Source organism: Pyxicephalus adspersus, chromosome Z, assembly GCF_032062135.1.
Source record: "Pyxicephalus adspersus chromosome Z, UCB_Pads_2.0, whole genome shotgun sequence".
In the NCBI taxonomy this organism is placed as follows: Eukaryota; Metazoa; Chordata; class Amphibia; order Anura; family Pyxicephalidae; genus Pyxicephalus; species Pyxicephalus adspersus.
The window spans coordinates 65339392-65361059 of record NC_092871.1 but is presented as its reverse complement, the minus strand read 5'-3'; the positions used below and the strand labels follow the sequence as shown (position 1 = coordinate 65361059).

Sequence of the window (21668 nt, the reverse complement as noted above, 5' to 3'; positions counted from 1 at the left end):
AGCCACTCCGCAGGGCTGAAGAAGGTAGTGTAGGTATATGTCTGAAACGAACAGACTCTGCCACGTAATCCACCACCGCTTTCTGTTGTTCAGCCAGCCGCTGCAGCATGTAAAAGGTGGAATTCCAACGTGTGGCCACATCACAAATTAACCAGTACACTGGCAGGTTGAGATTTCCTTGTAAATCCACCAATCTGGCACTGGCTGTGTACAACCGGCGGAAATGCCCTGACAACTTTCTGGCCTTCAGCAACAGCGGCTTGAGGCCTGGGTAATTCCTAAGGAAGCGCTGTACTATCAGGTTCATGACATGAGCCAGGCAAGGTACGTGTGTGAGTTTCCCACAATGCAGGGCTGCCAGCAGATTGGCCCCATTGTCACACATGACCTTGCCTGGCTGAAGTCAGTTGGGAGTTAGCCATATGTCCTCCTGCTCCCGCAAGGCACTTAGAATGTCTGCGCCCATGGGAACCATGGCTTCACAACCTCAGGACTCCGTGGCAACGTTTGAATTGTGCACCGAAATAGCAAACTGCGGTGGACAGATGCTGCCGAATGGGAGGTGCTGAGTCTCCACGGCAAAGTGTCCCTGGAGGAAGAGGTTGAGGCACAAGAGTCAAAGGAGGAGGTGGAAAGGGAGGTTGAGGAGGAAATTGCATGGCAATGTGCTCTGGGCGAAGGTAGGTATGCAGGCCTTGCTGCAGCTGCATCTTCCTCTGCTGCCACCAAAGTTACCCAGTGAGCTGTATAGGAAATATATCTTCCCACTCCATGCTTGCTCGACCAACTGTTGGTTGTCAGGTGCACCTTGACAGAAAATGAGTGCTGCAGGGTCATGGAAACATTGCTCTGCATGTGTTCATGCAAAGCAGGAACACATTTTTCTGCAAAATACTGTAGTTTGCAGTTGACCCTAATGTTGTCATCACTATGGACCCTAAAAAATGCCCAGACTGGCGAACATCTAACTGGGCCGAAAGGTGCTCTGGAGCTGGTGCTTGTGGTCGCGGTTGTTGAGGCATAGCTGTGGTGACAGCTTCCGTCGATTTACAACTATGACTTGCCTCACGGGTACTTGAGGAATGCAGTGTGTGGGCAGCTTTTACCCTCTTCCTCCTTCTCCCTCTTTGCTGACGCTCTGCAACCTCCTCCCCCTCCTCTTCTTCCTGCCTATGATGATCTCCTTGTTTGTCCCATGTCGGATCAAGGACATCATCATCATCATCATCAGAAGAGACAGTTTCCCTGTATGTGCCGAAAGGAAGCAGCGGCTTTTTGGAGCCAGTTTGAATTGGCTCGTCTGGCTCAGAGTGTTCTGGTGAAAAGTGGGGGGAAAGCCTGTGAACTGACTCTCTTTCGTCAGATGACTAAAACAACTGAGCATCTTGAAGGAATGCTTGTAGCTCTGCCTCTCCAACCCCTCGGTAGGACTTGTCTACATACTGCTGTACACGTGACTTTCCAGCAGCTGATGAAGAACTAGGAGGAACAGGTGTATCATGGACTGTTTGGGACACCTGTAAGGCCTGTGTCTGGGACTGGGAAGAAGAGGGAGTACAATCACTTGACCCAGGCTGGGTCATTTACTCCACTACGTCTTGTTCATGGTGTGGCAATAATGGACGCCCGCCACCAACAGCAGCGCTTCTTGTTCTTGGGTCTGCAGCTAAAAACAAACTCATACTGTTTTACTTGCCAGCCCTGCCAAAGCTGCCCTTTCCTCCTTGGTCAGACATTGTAGAAATTTTTTTGTGTGGCTTGACACCCTGCAAAATACGTTGTAGCTAATGTGCTATATGTATATGTATGTATGTATAATGTGCTATATATATATATATATATATATATATATATATATGTGGGGGGTGACACAAAAAATGCAAGTGTGCTGTGTATGTTGTATGCAGCATTTTCCTTCAGTGGTGACGCTTGTAATATGCAGCACAGTATACAAAATATATACTGCAGTATACAATGCGTCTGTGTGTCTGTCTCTCGGAACAAGTGTGATACTGTGCTCGCAGTCAGGGAGGGTACCCTGCCTTTTGCTGCGTGTTTGTAACACACTGACTCTATCTATCTATCTATCTATCTATCTATCTATCTATCTATCTATCTATCTATCTATCTAACAGTGAAACACTCTACCTATCTGAGTACAGTAGATTTCAGGACTGCAACAATACAGTACAATCCAACAATCTATTAGTGTGAGTGTGACACAGTCTAAGTAAAGCACTTTTTTTACTTTGACAAAGCAAGCCAAGCAGCACACAAAGGTTGTGATGCTAGCAAATCTCTGTCAGGGGTGGTGAATGCAGGCACGCCCTGGCCTTATATAGGAACAATATCAGCAAAAGTTAGATATGTATCCATTCAGAATGGTCTGGGCTACCATAGATTAGTCCCCTTCTTGTAGACTTTTTATTACCACAAGTAACAGAGAACAATAACAAGGAGACATCCAACCAAAACATTACCAATCCTTGTGGTCTCTTTCTGCTTTATTTTCCATAATTTAAATCTAACCCTGAAACCCTGGCAAAATGGTAGCTTTAGGAAGGTAGAATTTCCGAACAAGGAAGGGCAGACAAAATTGTGAAGGAGGCAAATGAACCTTAACCATACTTCTATTAATAACTAATTACCAGCACTGGGGGGGCTGGAGTGCACACACTTAAAGAGAATCCAGATCAATATTTCCCCTTTAATAATTCTATATGATAATATGAGTGTTTATTTGTATTTTAAGCAAACTATATACCTGTAAAAGAGACAACAAAAAGGAGACAAACAAAAGTCCCAGATGATGTGAATATAGTGTAGCAGAAACAGCAAGTGGTTAATTATTTTCCCCCTCCTCATCATTTCCCAGATTTCATTTTGAAAACACTTACAATAAATATTTGGTGGATATGCAGACTTAGGCAGGGAGGTAACACCAGTTGGTTGCTAAACACATATAAACAACTAAGAAAGTAATTCAACCGATACCCACCTAAACTCTAATAATATTTCTGAAGGAACTTTCAGGATTCCTTCACGAAAGCAGAGAAGTATTATTAAAATATAAAAGAAAATAGGTCACAAATTATGTAAAACACATTTAGTTTTATTACACCTGTAACAGATCATTTTGGGTATTTCTCCAGCATTGACAACCCTCAGCAGATATTATAGATCCCTTGGCCATGGAGGCCTCGACGTGCAATGGCATCTGAGTGGTGGGCACTAAAGGCTCCCTGCCGTGCCTTCTCACTTGGGAAGGTGTCCAGATGAGATCCAACCTGAAAACAAGAAATAAGTGGAGGATTTTTTAATATTATTTAAATGCTTTATAACAAGGAGAGGAAACAAAATCACCTGGTATTTGTGTGCATAGTGCCAATCTATTACATGGCACAAGTAGATATAAAATAAGTCTTTGCAACAGTGAACTTTACAATCTGACAGTACAACCTTTGTACAATATTCAATCGAATTACCAAATTTTGTATTCAATTAGGTAGTTACTTGTATTACATCGTCATTGGTAGATCTAAAGGAAATATATATATATATTGACTATCAAAAATCCAGCAACCTCAGGACCTGAGGTGCGCCAAATTTTAGAAAGATTTTTTTTTATATACTTTCCCTGCACAATTCCAGGCAGCAGGGACGTCCCAACATGTATTTAGTTTAACCTCCTAGGCGATTCACTGGATTTCTGTACCAAAAGCGGTACACTGTTTTTCATGAATTTTTTTTTTTTTTTTAACCTGTAACTTACAGAAATATGTCCAAACAAGGGTTTAGTAGATAACCTGAATATAAAAAAAAGTTTGAAACACAAAATCATGTAAAAAATAAAAAATTTACTTTAATAATAAAATTATATAAAAAACACAAAGATCAGCTTAAACAAGAATGCATAAATAAAAAATACTGAAAATGCAATAATTCGGTATACTGTATAGTACTATAAAACTATACATATTTTCTAAAACACCTCCCTAGTGTGGTAAATTTTAAAACAAAGTCCGTCACATAACTATAGACAAAACCACATAAATATATTTTGTATTATTTTGTATTGGATTGGATAAAGGAGTTTGTATTGAATCCAATACAAAATGTTTGAATTTCATGCTACGACCCCCGTCAATGGGCGCATGCACTGACATCATCAGGAATCGCCGAGGGACGCGTATGCAAACGCCGAGTGTTCTAAATCTTTCCGTACTTCCATGCAAAAAGCGTTATATTTTTTGCATGGAAATTTATTTTATATTGTAGGCTATAATTCTTAAGCTACGTACACACGGCAGATTTTTATCGCCCGATAATCGGCATCGGCCGAAAATCTTCCGTGTGTACAGTCGGTGTAGTCCATCGTCCGAACGACCGTCCTGCCGGATCCACGGACGATGGACGACAACCGATCCTAATGAAAGGGAAGGGGGAGAGCGCGCAGCAGGGTGCCGCTCTGTCGCTCCCCCTCCCCTCTCCATAGAGCATGAACGGTGCTGTATGTACAGCACCGTTCATGCATCGTGTAGTCCCTTGTCGTTGGAAAGGATCGTGAAAGATCCTTTCCAACGACAAAAATTGCAAGTGTGTACGCAGCTTTAGGCATAACTCACCAAAATATGTCCAAAATTTAATAAATTTAATAATAAACTTTAAAAAAAACTTAAAAAAAAATAGTGTGTAATGTAATGTAACTGTACAGTACCTTATATAATATATATATAATACAATTATATATATAATATATAAAGATTTCTTTGTATTGGACTCAATACAGCATTTTTGTATTGAAACCAATACAAAGTGATTTGAATTTCCCGCCCTGCCTCCCGCCCACACCGACGCATGTAGCGACGTCACCGGGAAACCCTGGAGATCGTCACTGCACATGCTGGGAGAAGACAGAAGAGAGAAGATGTCTCCGGAGATGCCGGGACAAGGTAAGTGTTTTTTTTTCAGTTGTATTCCGATTGTCATACAATGTTGTATGAAAATCAGACTACACTGTAAAGCTTGTCTCTATTTTTAGCTACCCCGAACCTGGTACGGGGTAAACGCTTTTAGCAAGTTTTCTTAGCCCGAACCAGGTTCGGGGTAACCGCCCAGGTGGTTAACAAGCAAGTGTTTCTGCAGAACAGCACCAAAACATTAGTGGCACTGCAGTTCCTGTATTGAATATGCAATCTGAAATTTATGCCAGGTAACTGAAGTAAATGGATTATCGGTAGACGGATTTTCAAATGTCAACCTGTATGTATATATATATATATATATATATATATATATATATATATAGGCTTTACCATACATATATATATAAATACATACTATGCCCATATACCCATCTCACATTGGTTTGAGGGTTCCCTAAAGAATTTCCTGATGGAAATTGTAGATGGATTTCTTCCTAAGGCATTTTGGCCTGCCATGTCAAACAAAATATACCATAGAGCATTACTGGTAAAAAGCAGATAGTTTGTTGTACCTGTGGAACCTGGAATTATCTTCACAATAGATCAACCTTTCTCTACCTTTTTTGACATGGTGGAACCCTTTAAATTACATTCAGGTCATCAGGGGACCCCTGCCACGATTACTTTATCCATAGCTCACAGAACATTAGTGTGGTAGTCAGTGGGAAGAATGCTACATTGTTGTCCAATGGAAAGAATGTCATCCTTACAGATAGCCAAAAGATCATTGGCTTCACTTAAACTGACCTGAGAGTCACAAATTGCCCATTTCTCAAGTAACCCTTAGAAACCTTGGGAGGAACCCAGGTTGAGAACACTGCAATAGGTGTTTCACACTTAGGGAAAATCCTGGATTCAAGGCCCACGCTATGTCAAGAAGTCTCCATGTCATTCTCAGTTGATATTAGGCCCTGTCCCTGCTACCTTACCTCCTGTCATTTAAATACTCTAATACAGAACCCTCTGTGGTCAATAAAGGCTCTGGTACTTGACTCTTGAATAAGAGGGGTTGAGTTTAGGCCTAGGAGGGGGCCAGGCCTAATATAAACTTTGACAGGAGTAGACCCCCTACACAGCCTAGGTCTAGGATCTGGGCTTTGACCCCCTACACAGCCTAGGTCTAGGATCTGGGCTTTGACCCCCTACACAGCCTAGGTCTAGGATCTGGGCTTTGACCCCCTACACAGCCTAGGTCTAGGATCTGGGCTTTGACCCCCTACACAGCCTAGGTCTAGGATCTGGGCTTTGACCCCCTACACAGCCTAGGTCTAGGATCTGGGCTTTGACCCCCTACACAGCCTAGGTCTAGGATCTGGGCTTTGACCCCCTACACAGCCTAGGTCTAGGATCTGGGCTTTGACCCCTACATAGCCTAGGTCTAGGATCAGGCCTTCCAATAAAGCATGAAAGTGCACATTTGAAGGTAAGTGTAGGTTCTTGCAGATAACAGCAAGGTTAGTTTACACACCTTGGTGGACCTGACATGTATACATTATACTCCAAAGTGTGCTAATGCCCCTGGACATCCTTTCCCAAATGGCAGTGCATTTGTATAAGGGCACTATTGTTACTTTATTTTTTATTATGTAGTATCCGTAGATTAGAGGGATGGCACAGAAATGTGGTTTTGTAACAGCCAGGAACATTGGGCAAATCTGGATGCACCTAACTATGAGACCTTGAAAAGCTGCAAGCATCTAATCCAATCTGTATGCAGGCACAGAAATATTAGTTTTGGGTGAAATTGGCCTATAACTTCTAGAAATCCAGACCGTTGCAAGCAATCTTTAGCTGGGTCACATTGTTTACGCAGCAGGCTTCAACATGATCTAAGCTGAGAAAATTCAGTGAATTCAGCATTCATACCAATGCAAGTCAATCCCCCACCCCATTCCAGCACACGCTGTGTAGAGTTAAGAGTAACAAGCACCCACCTACTCCAATACCCATGACACATACACATTTAGATGCAAATGATTTTGTGAAGCCGTCACTGTGATGCTTGACAGAGTATAATGAGATTTGTTAAATGTTTTATGAGATCAACATGCAGCTTCCCCAGCAGCTGTCAAACAAGAAAGAATTTAGCAAACAGTGGAAGAACTTCCGTCACCTCATTAAACCCGACAGGCTCGGACCAAGTGCATCCGCCATCAATACGCTGGCCGTTTGGTGTCAGTAATTTGCAGCGGGGAGAAGAAAAAGAAGAACTTAAGAAAAGAGAATGCAGAGGAAGTGTGTGTGAGAGAGAGACAGAGAGAGAGGCGCTGGGGTCTTTGGGGAGGCTGGGGAATAGGATGTTCACTAGGAACACTTCTCCTAATTGGAAGCAATGGGCATTATCAACCAAGGATTTTCTCCAGCTCCCTGACAGCTAGCGCTAGCGGAATGATAGCCCACTTGTCAGTGTAAAAGGGCCATTAAAAACAAACAATTTTGATTTAATTGGAGACGTGCACTGGGGGCTTAAGTGAGGTGTCTCTCCCTTCTGCCTCCTTTTTCTGTGCTGATGGCTTTAGAAGAACCTGCAAGTTACGAAATTGAGAGGAGCGCCAACGTGTCAGCGTTATATATATATATATATATATATATATATATATATATTCTAAAGTCTGGGGATTAGCTCAGACCTCAGCCAGCATGCTTCTCATCAAAAGGTGTAACAAACACAAGTCTTTATTGGAATAACTTCTACCAATCCCGTTGCTTCTTTTCAGCAACTCAGGAAGGTATAAACAATAGAGAAAATGGCTTACTTCAGCCTAGTGGTGTAAATGTCCATAGTCCATCAGAATGTCCCCACGATAAGGATGAGTCCAATACAAGTCTCTGCTGAGGGTCCAATCCCCAGCCAGGGGTTTCCACAGTCCATAAATCAAACGCAATCAAATCAGCATTACCAGCTTCCCATGTAACAGCAACACCACCCTAGCTTGATTCCCCACAAGCTTGTTTGCAGGCTACTTCCTGCACTTCTCCTTCCACTCCCACTTGTACACCTGAGCCCTTATGGGATTCCCACCTTCCTGCTGGGCACGTGAAGTTCCTGGTGTGTACTTTGATGGACCAAAGATGCCCGCCCAATCCATCGTCTTCAGTCCGGAGTCCGGGTCCCGTGACAACTAGTGGAAAAACAGCAACATAGTTGCCTAACATAGAAACAATCCTGGACTCCTTTCCCAAACCACCACTTTAAAGGAATCAGCATCCATATATAGGGGAAATGTACCTTACATCCAGGTTCCAACCCTATGATCCTATACATATCCCCCCTCTGCTGCAACCTTGAGGAGGTAGAGGCACTTTGAACACTGAGGCAATGTATTCTGGAAAGGGCATCAGCCTTCTGGTGTGCCTTTCCAGGTCGGTGTTCAACCATAAAGTTAATTTTCTATTAGAGAGAGAAACCACCTTGTTACCCATGCATTGGCTGTCTTATTTCTCCTCATCCAAGCTAGAAGATCGTGGTCAGAAATCAACCTGAATTTTCTCCCTAACAGGTAATAGCGGAGAGAGTCTAGTGCTCACTTGATTGCCAGGCACTCCCGCTCTACTACCGCAAATATTTTTTCAGTCCATCAGTTTCCTGCTTAGAAACACTACAGGATGGTCCTCTCCATCAATTACCTGGGATAGAAACACCCCCAATCCTACGTCTGAAGCATCAGTTTGAACCACAAATTCTTGTGAAAATTACTGACTTGCGACCTTTGGTCAGATCAGAAAGGGGGGTCGCTATGGTTGAAAAATTGGGAACGAATCGTCAGTAGTAGCCGAAGATCCCAAAAAAGGCTCATACCTGTTTCTTGGTGAGGGGATAGACTAATGCATTTGCATGATGGGGGTGTAACAGTTTGTCCATGACCCGATGGAATGTCGCAGGAGCAGTCTGCAAGCCGAATGGCTTCCTTTTATACTGGAAATGACCGTCTGGCATGGAGAAAGCAGTTTCCTCCTGGGCCTCTTTGGTGAAGGGCACCTGCCAATACCCCTTGGTCAAATCCAGCATGGTGATAAAGCGTGCAAGGCCGAATCTCTCTATTAACTCATCCACTCAGGGCATAGGATACCCATCAAACCTCAATATCTCATTTTACTTCCAGAAGTCATTGCAAAATCGCAGGGTTTCGTTGGGCTTCGGGTACCAACACAACGGGACTGGACCACTCACTCTGTGATTCATCAATGATCCTAAGTTCTAACATCCTTGATATCTCCTCGGACACAGCTTTCCTTTTGGCTTCTTGAATGCAATACTGTTTTATAAAGACCTTGGTATTTTTTTCTATCACAATTTAATGTTTTATCAGATGGGTGAGCCCCGGTAAGCCCGAAAACTTCCTGACAATCTCCTTGAACTTAGCCTGGACCTACCTTTGCCTGTGGTCCCGACTCTTGCTTTGTACCTTGTTTGGTGGACTGATCTCCTGTGTTTGACTTCAGCTTGTTTCTGGATTCCCTGGTAAATCTGTACTGTGTATCGTTAGGGTCCTGGTTAGCTGCGGGCCTATCCCCAGACACCATCCCTTGTGGACTAAGTCCTGGGGGCAATCGAGTGCTGGTAGACGCAACCAGTCTCCCAAGGCTGAGCGGGGGCTGCTAAAGATGAAGACTGTGACATTAGATTGGGGGACTCGTGTCTGGAGAATACTGGTAGTGACCAGGGCCTTACACCCATGTTTCCTTCACCAGATCAAGTAATCCCCTTGGCCGCCACCCATATACAAGTTCAAACAGGGAAGTTCCTGTGAAAGCCTTGGGAACTTCTCTAATGGCGAAGAGGAATAGGCCAGGAAAAGGCAGTCCTAATTTTATCCATCTTTCTGTACCACCTTTTTTAACAATAATTTTATTGTTTTATTGAACCTCTCTACCATCAACTGTTTAATGTTAAATAGCTTGCATACATCTGCCATTACTTTAGACATAAAGGGAGTACCCTGGTCTGTGAGGATTTCCCGGGGGAAACCTGTCCAGGTGAACATGTTGAATAATTCCGAGTGATGGCCTTGGACGAGGTCTTTATTTAAGGAATCTCCTCTGGATAGCTAGTTGCATAATTTAGAATCACTAGGATGTATTGATGCCCCCTAGCTGACTTTACCAGGGGCCCCACAATATCCATAGCTATTCGCTCAAAGGGAATTTTAATTATAGGTAATGGCACCAGTGGGTTACGGAATTGTGCCATTGGCGTTGTTAGCTGGCATGTTGGGCAGGAAGCACAAAACCAATTAACCCCCTCCTTAATTCCTGGCTAGAAGAAACGGTCAGTGATCCGAGCTTCAATTTTTTCAGCCCCCAGGTGACCCCCTAATACCTCATTATGCACCATTTCCATAACCATCCTCCTATACTGCTGGAGTACCAACAACTGCTCGCGGATTCTATTAATTGGGTAGAGTAAGTCTCTGTTAACTGCAAAATAGGGAAATCTTTCCTCAGCCCCGGGTTTTTGAGGCACTCCGTCCACTATCGTAATCTGGTCCCTGACTTTTACCAAAGTAAGGGTCCCTCAACTGGGCAGTACAAAATTCCCCCTTATTTCCTTTTAAACCAGGATCGATAGGGCTGGAGGAAGATTCCCCCTCATCATCTCCCCCCATTACCTCGAATGGCAATACTCCCCCCCCTCAGATAACTGGCCAGGCTCGGGATCAGTATTAACCCCCAACTTTTCTTTTGGGGAAATTTCTCTTGCGGGTTCCGGGGTCTGAGGACTGGTCAGTGTCTCAGGCTGCAGCCACTTGGTAGCCAACTGTATAAGATTATGGATCTGGGACTGGGGAGATAGATCGATGCGGTATCTCCACTTAAACACCCGCTGCGCCCTGACTGCAGTAGTCACTTCCAGACGGGCAAGGATCTCTGCTTTGAGCCGGCCATAATTTGAGGAGTCCCTTGGGGTAAGTTCATAATAGGGCTTCTGTGGCTTCCCAGCCAGCAACGGGGCGATCAGGCCAGCCCATTTATCTCAGGGCGACCCTTGCCTTTCAGCAGTGTTCTCAAACGTTAATGGAATGATTTCAACATCATCTGTGGGTGTCAACTTTTGGAGAAAATGGCTGGCTCCCCTCATGGCTTGGTAGCTAGAGGCAACCCTCATGGTTTCTTGCCCCTGTTAGCCGCTGCACCGTCTCAGCCAACATTCTCGATTGTGCCTCTGTGGAATGCTGTAAGGCTGCAGCTTGGGCTGCCGTTGCTTCCTGCTGACTGACCACACTTCTCTGTAGCTGCACGGTGGCTAGTGCCAGTTGTCACACCAGCTCCTCCATAGCAACAATTTTGGGAACCTAGCCCTTATATGTGACTTTTCATTTTTAAACGAAAAACTTTCTGCTGTGCTGCTGCCCGCATCCTGCACCAGTTGTAAAGTCTGGAGATTAGCTCAGACCTCAAAGGGTATAACAAACACAAGTCTTTATTGGAATAACTAAAAAAAAAACAGCGTATTTTAAGCAACTCAGGAAGGTATAAACAATAAAGGAAATGTCCATAGTGCATCAGAATGTCCCCATGATGAGGATGAGTCCAAAACAAGTCCCTCATGAGGGTCCAATCCCTAGCCTGGGGTTTCCACAGTCCATAAATCAAGCGCAATCAAATCAGCATTACCAGTTTCCCATGTAACAGCAACACCACCCTGGCTTGATTCCCCGCAAGCTTGTTTGCAGGCTACTTCCTGCAACATAAAAGAAGCAACATAGTTGCCTAACAAAGTAAACAGTCCCGGACTCCTTTCCCAACACACCAGCATCCATATAGAGGGGAAATGTGCCTTTCATGCAGAATCCAACCCCGCGATCCTGTACAATATATATATATATATATATATATATATATATATATATATATTTGTGTGTGTGTGTATATATACATATATATTTATAAAACTGGATGGATTTATATGTGTATGTATGTGTGTATGTGAGTGCACTAGTCATCTTTGTACAGTGCTGTGCTATATGTCAGGGCTATATTTGGTGATCACTATGAAACGCATAGAGACATTTCAACCAAACTTGCTATGTTCCACCATCACTCGGAAACGTATAGGGACATTTAAACCAAACTTGCTATACATATGACACCGCTGATGTTTGTACAGCGCTGTGGTATATGTCAGAGGTATATAAATGTATAATAATAGTGTGTCACTGTGGGGGGACATTAGAGTGTCAGCTCCTCTGAACAGAGATGGATGGGTCTAGCTCAGTGTTTCATTGTACAGCATTATGGCATAGTTGCCATACCACCTGCTGTGATTTTTTCGCCCAGCACATTTTTGGCAGCTCACTGGAGAGGCTGCTTTGCTCACTCCGTTTTCCGCTGATAAAAGCTGATAGCTGATTAGAGCCAGGCAAAGTGAGAAGAGCACAGCACAGCTATGAAGAGATCGGGACACAGGCTGTTCCTTTCCCATCTCATAGCTGTCCGAGTCTTTTGGAAAAGAAAAAAAAAAACCCACATTGTGTAAACAATGTATCTGCCCAGTGGGCATATGTAATGTAGTGATTAGAGCAGTGTGTGTATAAATGCTGCATGTCACATTCCTCTGCCTTACAGCTCTCTGTGTATAAACCTTCATATCCCCTAAACTTTATGTCATAATGATTTGAAATTTTCAGGGTGCACAGGGAATACTTATAGTTAGCACCATTCACAATTTCAGGGGATGGGGATCAGAATTGTAAAATCCTGTGAAAATACAACATTGGGGTTGCAGTATTAAAAGCAAGGGCGCCTTGGAGTCCTAAATAAAACACCTTTGGATAACCCCCCCCACTAAAATTTCATTACTTTGGCAAACGCACTGCCCTGTTACACATTACTGCCCACTTCTAACACTGGAACCCCACAGGTTACCAATCCCAGGTGCCTAGCAGTTGCCAAGAAGTAGTCACTCAGGAGGGGCATTTTTCTAATGTGAACTAAGCCTAATTTGTTAAACCACATTGATCACAATATTACACTACTACAATGGATTACACAATTAAAACATGAAACTCTAGGGAGTTTGATTAAAATACACAGCACTGGACTGTTGGGGCATAATACAAAAAAAATGGAAAAATTTTACATTTTAACAAGCCAGGCATTAGAAAGTTGGAAAAAAGTATAGGGGGCAGGTGGAACACTGACACAATAGCTGGGGTTGCTGGATACCTATGGCATAAATAACTAGGAGTTCCAAATTTGCAGTGTCTAGCTCCGCCCACTTTTTTTACCACCCGGCTACAGTTTCCCCCCACACGGCTGAAAAAAATTTCTGGGGAGAACACTGCTATGGTATATGTCAGAGCAATATAAATCTATATATAAAAAAATTGGATGTGTGTATGTTCCACCACCACTCGAAAACGCATGGAGACATTTCAGCCAAGCTTGCTATACATATGACTGAGACTCATTTGAGTGCACCAGTCATCTTTGTACAAGCCTGTGCTATATGTCAGAGCTAAATTTGGATGGATGTATGTACAGTATGTATGTGTGTATGTGATCACTAGGAAACGCATGGAGACATTTCAACCAAACTTGCTATGTTCCACCATCACTCGAAAATGCATGGAGACATTTCAACCAAACTTGCTATGTTCAACCATCACTCAGAAACGCATGGAGACATTTAAACCAAAATGGCTAGACAGATGACTCAGACTCATGTCTTTGACATTTGTACAGCGCTGTGGTATATGTCAGAGGTATATTTGCATGTACGTATGTATGTGTGTATGTATTGCTCCGTGACATGACGTGTGCATTTTGCTTACATTTTACATACTTTTTTTTGGACTCTCTTACAAATTTCTGGCCTATATTAAGGCCTACGAGAAAACTTAGGCAGGAGTTCCCGGTGATGTCGGTGCATGTGTACGTTGCCGGCGGGGCGGGAAATTCAAAATTCATTTGTATTGCATTCAATACAAAATAACAAAATAACATAATTTTTATGTGTAAAAGCAGTACATTGTTTTCAAGAACATTTATTTTACAGTATATTTAATAATAAGAGTATAATGTGTATTTTTTTTTTAAGATTTAAAAAAATTAAATTTTTTTTAAATATATGGATTTTTAAATTTATTCAATTTATTGTTTTTACATGATTTTGTGTTTCAAACTTTAATATACTCATACTATTTTATTATACTGTAAAATAAATGTTCATGAAAAACAATGTACCGCTTTTAGAAAGAAATGAACCGCTAGGGAGGTTAACTCTATTTAAAATTTTTATCCAATATTAATTCTTTTTATTTCAATTAATACAATCCAATCTATATATATATTATACCATAACAGGAAAATATAGATATTTTTACATATAGATAAAAATATTATACACAGATGTGCTGTATATATCAGTATAGACATGCTGTATCTGTGCAAAAACACATTTTAAATCAGTGAGAGATGCCTATACTTGGTATTACATTGTGTTTTACTCATTTATATAGCACTGACTTATTTTTGCAGCATCTTCTAGAAAATATTGAACCATTCTTGAACCAATCTCATCAGTCTCAAAATTGTTTTTATCCTTTCTGCAGTCATACAAGTTGGGCACAAACAGTGGGGCGTCATGTCTTTGCATTACCCAAGGAAACTGATTGGAGGAATCAGAGGATACCCATACAATGGGAAAAACACACAAACTCTATGCTGACAGGGTCCTTGTCATAAATGTATTTGGTAGGCCTTATCATTGCAAGGTATACCTTAATTCCAAATCATTACAGTACATGAGGAATAATCACTGTGAATTTAGATTTAAAGTTGAAATGTCATGCCATTTTTTCATGCCATTTCATGCCATATGTTAGGTATGGGAGGGCATGTGACCTCCCACTCTCTACACTCCTGTGTAAGCTCCTACCCAAAGAGCACCTTGCTTGGACACCTGAAGCTGAGAAGTAGTGGGAAAATGTGGTGCAATGAACATTTATTGCTATAATTTATTGCTAATATACAAAAGTAAAATAAAACCAGTTAGGCTGGAAATACAGCTGCCATAGATAAATGGTCTCCAAAGCTGCAACCTCCAAGGATGTGATGAGGATTCTTACTTCAATGACTCCCAAAAAGAATATAGGGTGGGAGTTCAGAATTTCTTGACCTCACGTAGGTACATTTTTGTTTTAGGTTGTGATGTACTAAGCCAAGGTCCGGAAAACAGTTTTGGAGGTTACATAAATAAATCCCCAACCTCACGTAGGTACATTTTTGTTTTAGGTTGTGATGTACTAAGCCAAGGTCCGGAAAACAGTTTTGGAGGTTACATAAATAAATCCCCAATGGCTACTTTCATATTTCTGTACCTACAAATTCACATTCACATTGATTTTGGAACGTAGTGAATAATATAGTCCTATGGAAATGCTGTATGGTAGCATTTAGGATAATCATTAGCTTAGGGTCACACATGCACAATAGTTTTTTTTATGCAGTTGCATTCATTTATTCATTTGAGTGCCAACAAAGTAAATGGCACTAAAAGTTTCAGGCCTCATAGTTAACGAACACAAGTCAGTAGCTCTTGGGTTGAATATTTTGTAACAATAGTACTTAACCCTACAAAAAACTTTTCATTTTACCTGGGCACCACATCACCTAGGATGTTAGGAGTTAAGATTACTAAATTTTATGAAACACTTCTAGGTTCCAACTACCCTCCTCTTTTTGCACACTTAAAGCATTTATTGAATAGATGGCACTCTCATTCCATTTCCTAGATAGGCAGAATCAATTTGGTCAAAATGACTATATTACCAAAGGTATTGTACTATTTTAGGACTTTACTGGTCCAGGTACCAACCCACATGTTAAAAACCCTCCAAAGATCAGTATTTTTCTTTATCTGGAATGGGAAAAAATACCACAAAAAACTATGAATGTACATAAAAGACAAGGCGGTTTAGGAGTTCCGAATGTACTGAAGTACTGCCAAGCAGCTCAGATAGCCCCCATCACTTCATTATATGCAGATGCTGCAACACCTAGATGGGTTCAATTGGAAGCAGATCTGATCCACCCAGCTGATGTACAGTCATTACCATGGATACCCTGCAAACTATGACCTAAGTCTACGGGTGTTCATCTCAAGCAGATTTTAAAGGTCTGGGATGGAGTACAATACTCGGGAGATTTGATGTCCCCTCATCTCCCTCTTCTACTCATCCAATGTAACCCTTTGTTTCCCCCTGGGTTGGCGTCACCAAAGGCCATTGCATGGTGGTCGGCACATAATTATAACACTGTATATTCCCTACTGGGTAGAAGGGGGATGACCAGTTGGGAGGAGATACATTCTTTACATGAAGTGCCAGGGAAGGAATTCTTCAGGTTCATGCAACTTAGACATTGGATTACATCATTAATTCAAGGTGCCAATCATATGACCACGTTGACTGTTTTTGAACATATATGTTTGGGGATGCCATTATGTCCCTACCAAATCACAGTCCTATACTCAAAACTCAACCAGGTCAAAAAGGCATCATTACACACCTTTAAGACCCAATGGGAACGAGACCTGGGTAGTGCAAAATCGGATGCAGAGTGGTTTAGCAACTGGACAAGAATGTCTAAAAGCTCAACCAATATTCTTCTTGTGGAATCTGCTTTTAAAGTTATCATGAGGTGGTACATGGTACCAACACGGATGAAGCATATATCCCCATCAAACTATGACCAATGTTTTAGAGGATGCCAGGAGATTGGTTCGGATCTACCCATATGGTGGATGTGTCCATCTGTAATCCGATTTTGGGGTAGAATCTTAGGGCTCCTCGGAACATTATTCAAGAAGCAAGTGCCTAGCGACCCTTGGATGGCCCTATTGCAGTTTAAACCTAGTACCCTTACTGATATCCAGTATCCATAATTATTATGCAATAATAACAATTGTATAAGTGCTTATTTTTTAAATAAATCACTAACATGCATGGTATAATTTCATGTTTTGTGTTACCACATTGCATAGGGGGAATGAGCCTTATAGCGAGCCTTGTACAGATATACAACAATGTTGAATTTGTTTATTTTTTTATGAGCATATTAAATGGTCTGGCTATACACTTGTTTGCAGGAAAAAAAACTGAACATAAGTTCCTTCAAAAAAGAAGTTTAGGATTTGTAAACAGAAAACACAGCACATGAGATCTCTCTTTAACTCTATTTCAAATAGAGTTGTGAAGATGGGGAGTATTCATTTATGTGTGTAAATTTGAGTTTTGTAAACAAAAAAGCTTTTTCATATCATACTAAAAGATAAGAAAAGTATGTAAAGTGGCTGAGAGCTCTATTCACTGGCTGCATTCAAAAACAGTATATATTTATATACAATATTTTACATTTATTTTTATATATAAACAGATTAAAAAAACTGGCACAATATTTAAGGTTGGTGAATGCAAGGAAGGAAGATGAATGCAAAATTAGTGAACATTCCTTTTAAAGCAAATCTGTCACTTTTTAAAGGTACTGGAAACTAGCTTTACACAGAAAGAATGCCACAAAAGTGAAAACAAAAATACTATGGGGACACGTTCACATTTTTTATAGCAGACTAGGCAAAAGCATGAATTCATGTCAGCTTTATATTGCTGCTTTTATCCCTGTTGCAATTTTTCTCTCACTTTCTGTCCAGTGAAATTTTTGTCAGCATGATAGTAAATGAGAGAAAAAACTCCATAATGGACCCCAAATGGCTATAGAAACCTGAGAATGGTTCTTATCTGCTCCCACTTTATCAAAAAGTAAAAAAAAATACTAAAAATAATAATATAATAATAAGCCTCACAGTTTTTCAAACTGGAAAATAAAAGGTGAGGTGTTACACAGCTGGCAGTGATGGGATCAAAACCTGCTGTAAATAATGGTCACATGATATTGATACTAAAAATCTTGCCGAAGTGGAAAAATAAACTGCACAATCATCGCCTTGTGATGACTACATGACTATGCATTTTCCTGTGTCCCTAACATAAAAAGAAAACACTAGCTGAACAGAAACTTAGGGTCTGTTTTTTGCCTAAATTGCCTGGCCAAGGAAAAAAGTCACCCACTACAATATTAAATATTTCCTTGGTCCTTTGTTAACAGCATGCATTCACCATGGTATGGTTTAAATAAGTTTATGTAATGTCACAACATTTATTTCCATCCAGAATTGTATTTATTTTTCTCAAAGATCTTGTATTGATATTGGGCGAGTAAGATTGCTGTATAAAGTCTTCTCTAGCACCTCCGAAGATACTTGTATTAAGGTCTGAACTCTGGTGCTGGTCAATTCATGTGTAAAAATGATGTCTCTTGATCCCTAAAGTACTCTTTCATATTTTGACCTAAATAAATCTTGACCTTGGAGAATACCCATTCAATCAGGGAAGAAAAAATCCATGGAAAACCTGCCTTTCAGAGTATTTAGGTGGTCAGCTGAACTCATTTTTGAGGACATACCTTTACTGAACCTAGAACAACCCAACTGAAACTACCCTAGATCATAATACTGGCCCATAGGCTTGGGGGATTTTTTTGGCCATGCAGTGTATAAACAAGTTGCATACTAAACTAGCGCACCTTTTCTTCATACACAAATTTTGGGATACTTTTTCAGCTGTTTTCTTCCACCAGCTCAAATAGATTCTGGACATCAAAAGCGAAGTGGCGTATTTACAGAAAAAGTGCATTTTTGGTGCAAAATTGAATGCTGCTCCCAAACACAATAAAAGGCCTCTGCCTTTTAGGAAGGGGCTGTTCTGCTGTCAAAGTGGAATACTATGCATGCAAATATTTTACAATCCATGCATACCTCTTTATCTATATGGTGGATTTAAAAAAAGAAGAAGAAAGAATCAAACTGACAAATTTCATTTTAGAGCAAAAGATGATATAGTTAGTCAATTGACAATTTAATACACCTATTATGGGAGTGCATGAGGATTAAAAATTTATGGAAAGAGACACTTGTATTGCCTTTTATTGGATTCCTGGCTATACCAGTGAATATAGACGTATGTTTACTACACATTAGGCAACAGGTGGTAAGAAATACCAAAATAGGAGATAACACTCGGAAACAATTTTGAACACATTTTTTTTACTTAAATTTTTAAGCCTATTTACACTAAAATAGGTAAGTTGATTCTGAAAGTACAGTTAGTTTTCTTCTATCACATCATGTTTTTTCTCTACCACTTATAATAATGTGATTAATGTAGTATGGATTTGTAATCCCAGTGCTGGGTTTCATTACACTACCCTTTCTTGAAGAACATGATTATTGTGATTAAGTAGGTGACAACAATGATGAAGAGTTTGAAATTGAAGAGGACTCTGTTCGTAAAGAATTTGATCAGCATGAGTTGAGTGATTTAGCACATGATTTAGGACTATCAAAGAAGGCTCCAGAACTCCTAGCATCAAGACTGCGAAAAACTTACTTAACTAACTTAACTCAACTGAATGGTGACTATTCATCGATAGCTGAAAGCAGAGCTTAAAGTGTGTCCTCTTTCACAATGGCAATATATTTGGGTCAGTCCCAATTGGCCATTCAGTTACTCTTTGTGAAGAATATGCAGACATAAAGAGAGTCATTGAGTTGTTGCAATATCACCAACAAAATTGGGTCATCTGTGTAGACCTTAAAATGCTTTGCTTCTTTCTTGGTCAGCAATGCGGATACACCAATTATCCCTGTTATCTGTGCATGTGGGACAGCAGAACTTGTGAGAAGCATTGGGTGAAAAGAAACTGGCCTCCAAGATCTGCCCTAAAACCAGGTGATCCAAACATGAGCCACTTGTTGATTGAAAGAATTTTATATGTTCCGGCCTCTGCACATAAAACTGGTTCTGATGTTCGTTAAAGCTTTGCCAACTGAAGGAGACTGTTTCAAGTACCTAATTTTGGCATTTTCTAGCCTGTCATTTAAAAAATTAAGGCCGGTGTTTGATGGTTTACAGATTCGGCAGCTCATCAACGGTGAACATTTCATCAGGACAATGTCAGAAGTCGAAAAGAATGCTTGTTATCATTTAAAGCCATTTTCAAGGACTTTCTTGGAAACACACAAGCAAATTATTACACAGAAATTGTCCAGAAACTCTTGGAGAGCTACAAAATGTTTGGTTGCAATATGAGCATCAAGGTGCATTTTCTGCATAGCCATTTTTCTAACTTCCTGGAAAACCTTGGTGCAGTCAGTGATGAGCAAGGTGAACCATTCCAACAAGATTTGAAGGTCATGGATAGAGATGAGCAAATTTCTCAAAAATTTGATTCGGCCGGTTTGCCGAATTTTCCGAAAAGATTTGCTTCGATCCGAATTTATTTGCGGCGAATCGCGTTAAAAACATCTATTTCCAGCCCGCAGAGAGCCTTGATAGTGGTGTAGAACACTGTGCCTTGCAGTAACATGCAAATGGAGTCTTTTGTGGTAGTGAAATATTACTGTTAGTCAGTATGACATGCAGATGACAAGCGTCGCTATTAGAATCACTGCACACTTCACTTATTTGGACAGTTACGGGGCCAAACTGACTCAAGCTAAGCCTTACAGGTCCATGTTAGCGTCAAGAAGAAGCGCACTCCTTTTACACCCTTGTCAGCTGATTCCACAAGGATGTCTACAGAACCTGTTCTATTAACCGCTTATACAAGTAGAGCCCCCCCCGACAGAGTGGAGAGGGTGTCAGCACTAAGTTTGTGTTGACATCATTGATTATTTTGCCCTTCCTCTGATCCATCAGAAGAATAACCCACAAAAAACGGATCCTGTCTGTGGAGCATCTGCCTTCACTCGGTCAGCATTTGCTCAATAATCCATTAGTGGCACAATGACAGAGTCTGGAGGTGGCGGCAGCATCAGGAGGCCACAGAGTGGCACAATGACAGAGTCTGGAGGTGGCGGCAGCATCAGGAGGCCACAGAGTGGCACAATGACAGAGTCTGGAGGTGGCGGCAGCATCACGAGGCCAGAGTGGCACAATGACATAGTGTGGAGGTGGCGGCAGCATCAGGAGGCCACAGAGTGGCACAATGACAGAGTCTGGAGGTGGCGGCAGCATCACGAGGCCAGAGTGGCACAATGACATAGTGTGGAGGTGGCGGCAGCATCAGGAGGCCACAGAGTGGCACAATGACAGAGTGTGGCGTTGGCGTCAGCAGCACCATCAGGCAGAGACCACAGAGTGGCACAATGACAGAGTCTGGAGTTGGCGACAGCATCAGTAGGCTAAAGTGGCACAATGACAGAGTCTGGAGATGGCGGCAGCATCAGGAGGATACCACAGAGTTGCAAGGTGACATAGTGTGGAGATGGCAGCAGCAGCAGCATCAGGAGACTCCAAAGTGACCCGGTGACAGAGTGGGGCACTGGGTGGCAACACCAGTACCCGCTGATGAAGGTGGGTGAAAGAAGGAGCACTTGGCATCTGATGTGTGGCATCAGGCGGGGACTTGACTCCGAGGAGCTGAAGGGCAAAAGCTCGCTTGATCTTGATTTTCAGTCTGAATACAAACCGTGAAAGTGGGGCCTCTTGATCCTTCCTACTTTTGGGTTAGGAGCAGGAGGTGTCATAAAATTTACCACAGGGGTAACTGGTCACAGAGTGGCACAATGGCAGAGTCTGGAGGTGGCGGCAGCATCAGGAGGCCACAGAGTGGCACAATGAC

The 21668-nt window shown here is 41.6% G+C and overlaps 1 protein-coding gene across 1 annotated transcript in view; it reads right to left on the bottom strand.

Moving 5' to 3' along the window:
- Positions 1 to 3097: 3097 nt before the first annotated feature.
- CFAP77 (cilia and flagella associated protein 77) overlaps positions 3098 to 21668 on the bottom strand; it is a 185053-nt gene continuing 166482 nt past the window's right edge. Inside the window, exon 6 of the mRNA XM_072430761.1 lies at positions 3098 to 3287. Coding sequence (XP_072286862.1) covers positions 3165 to 3287 — 123 coding nt within the window. The 3' untranslated portion in view covers positions 3098 to 3164. The remainder of the gene's footprint in view (positions 3288 to 21668) is intronic.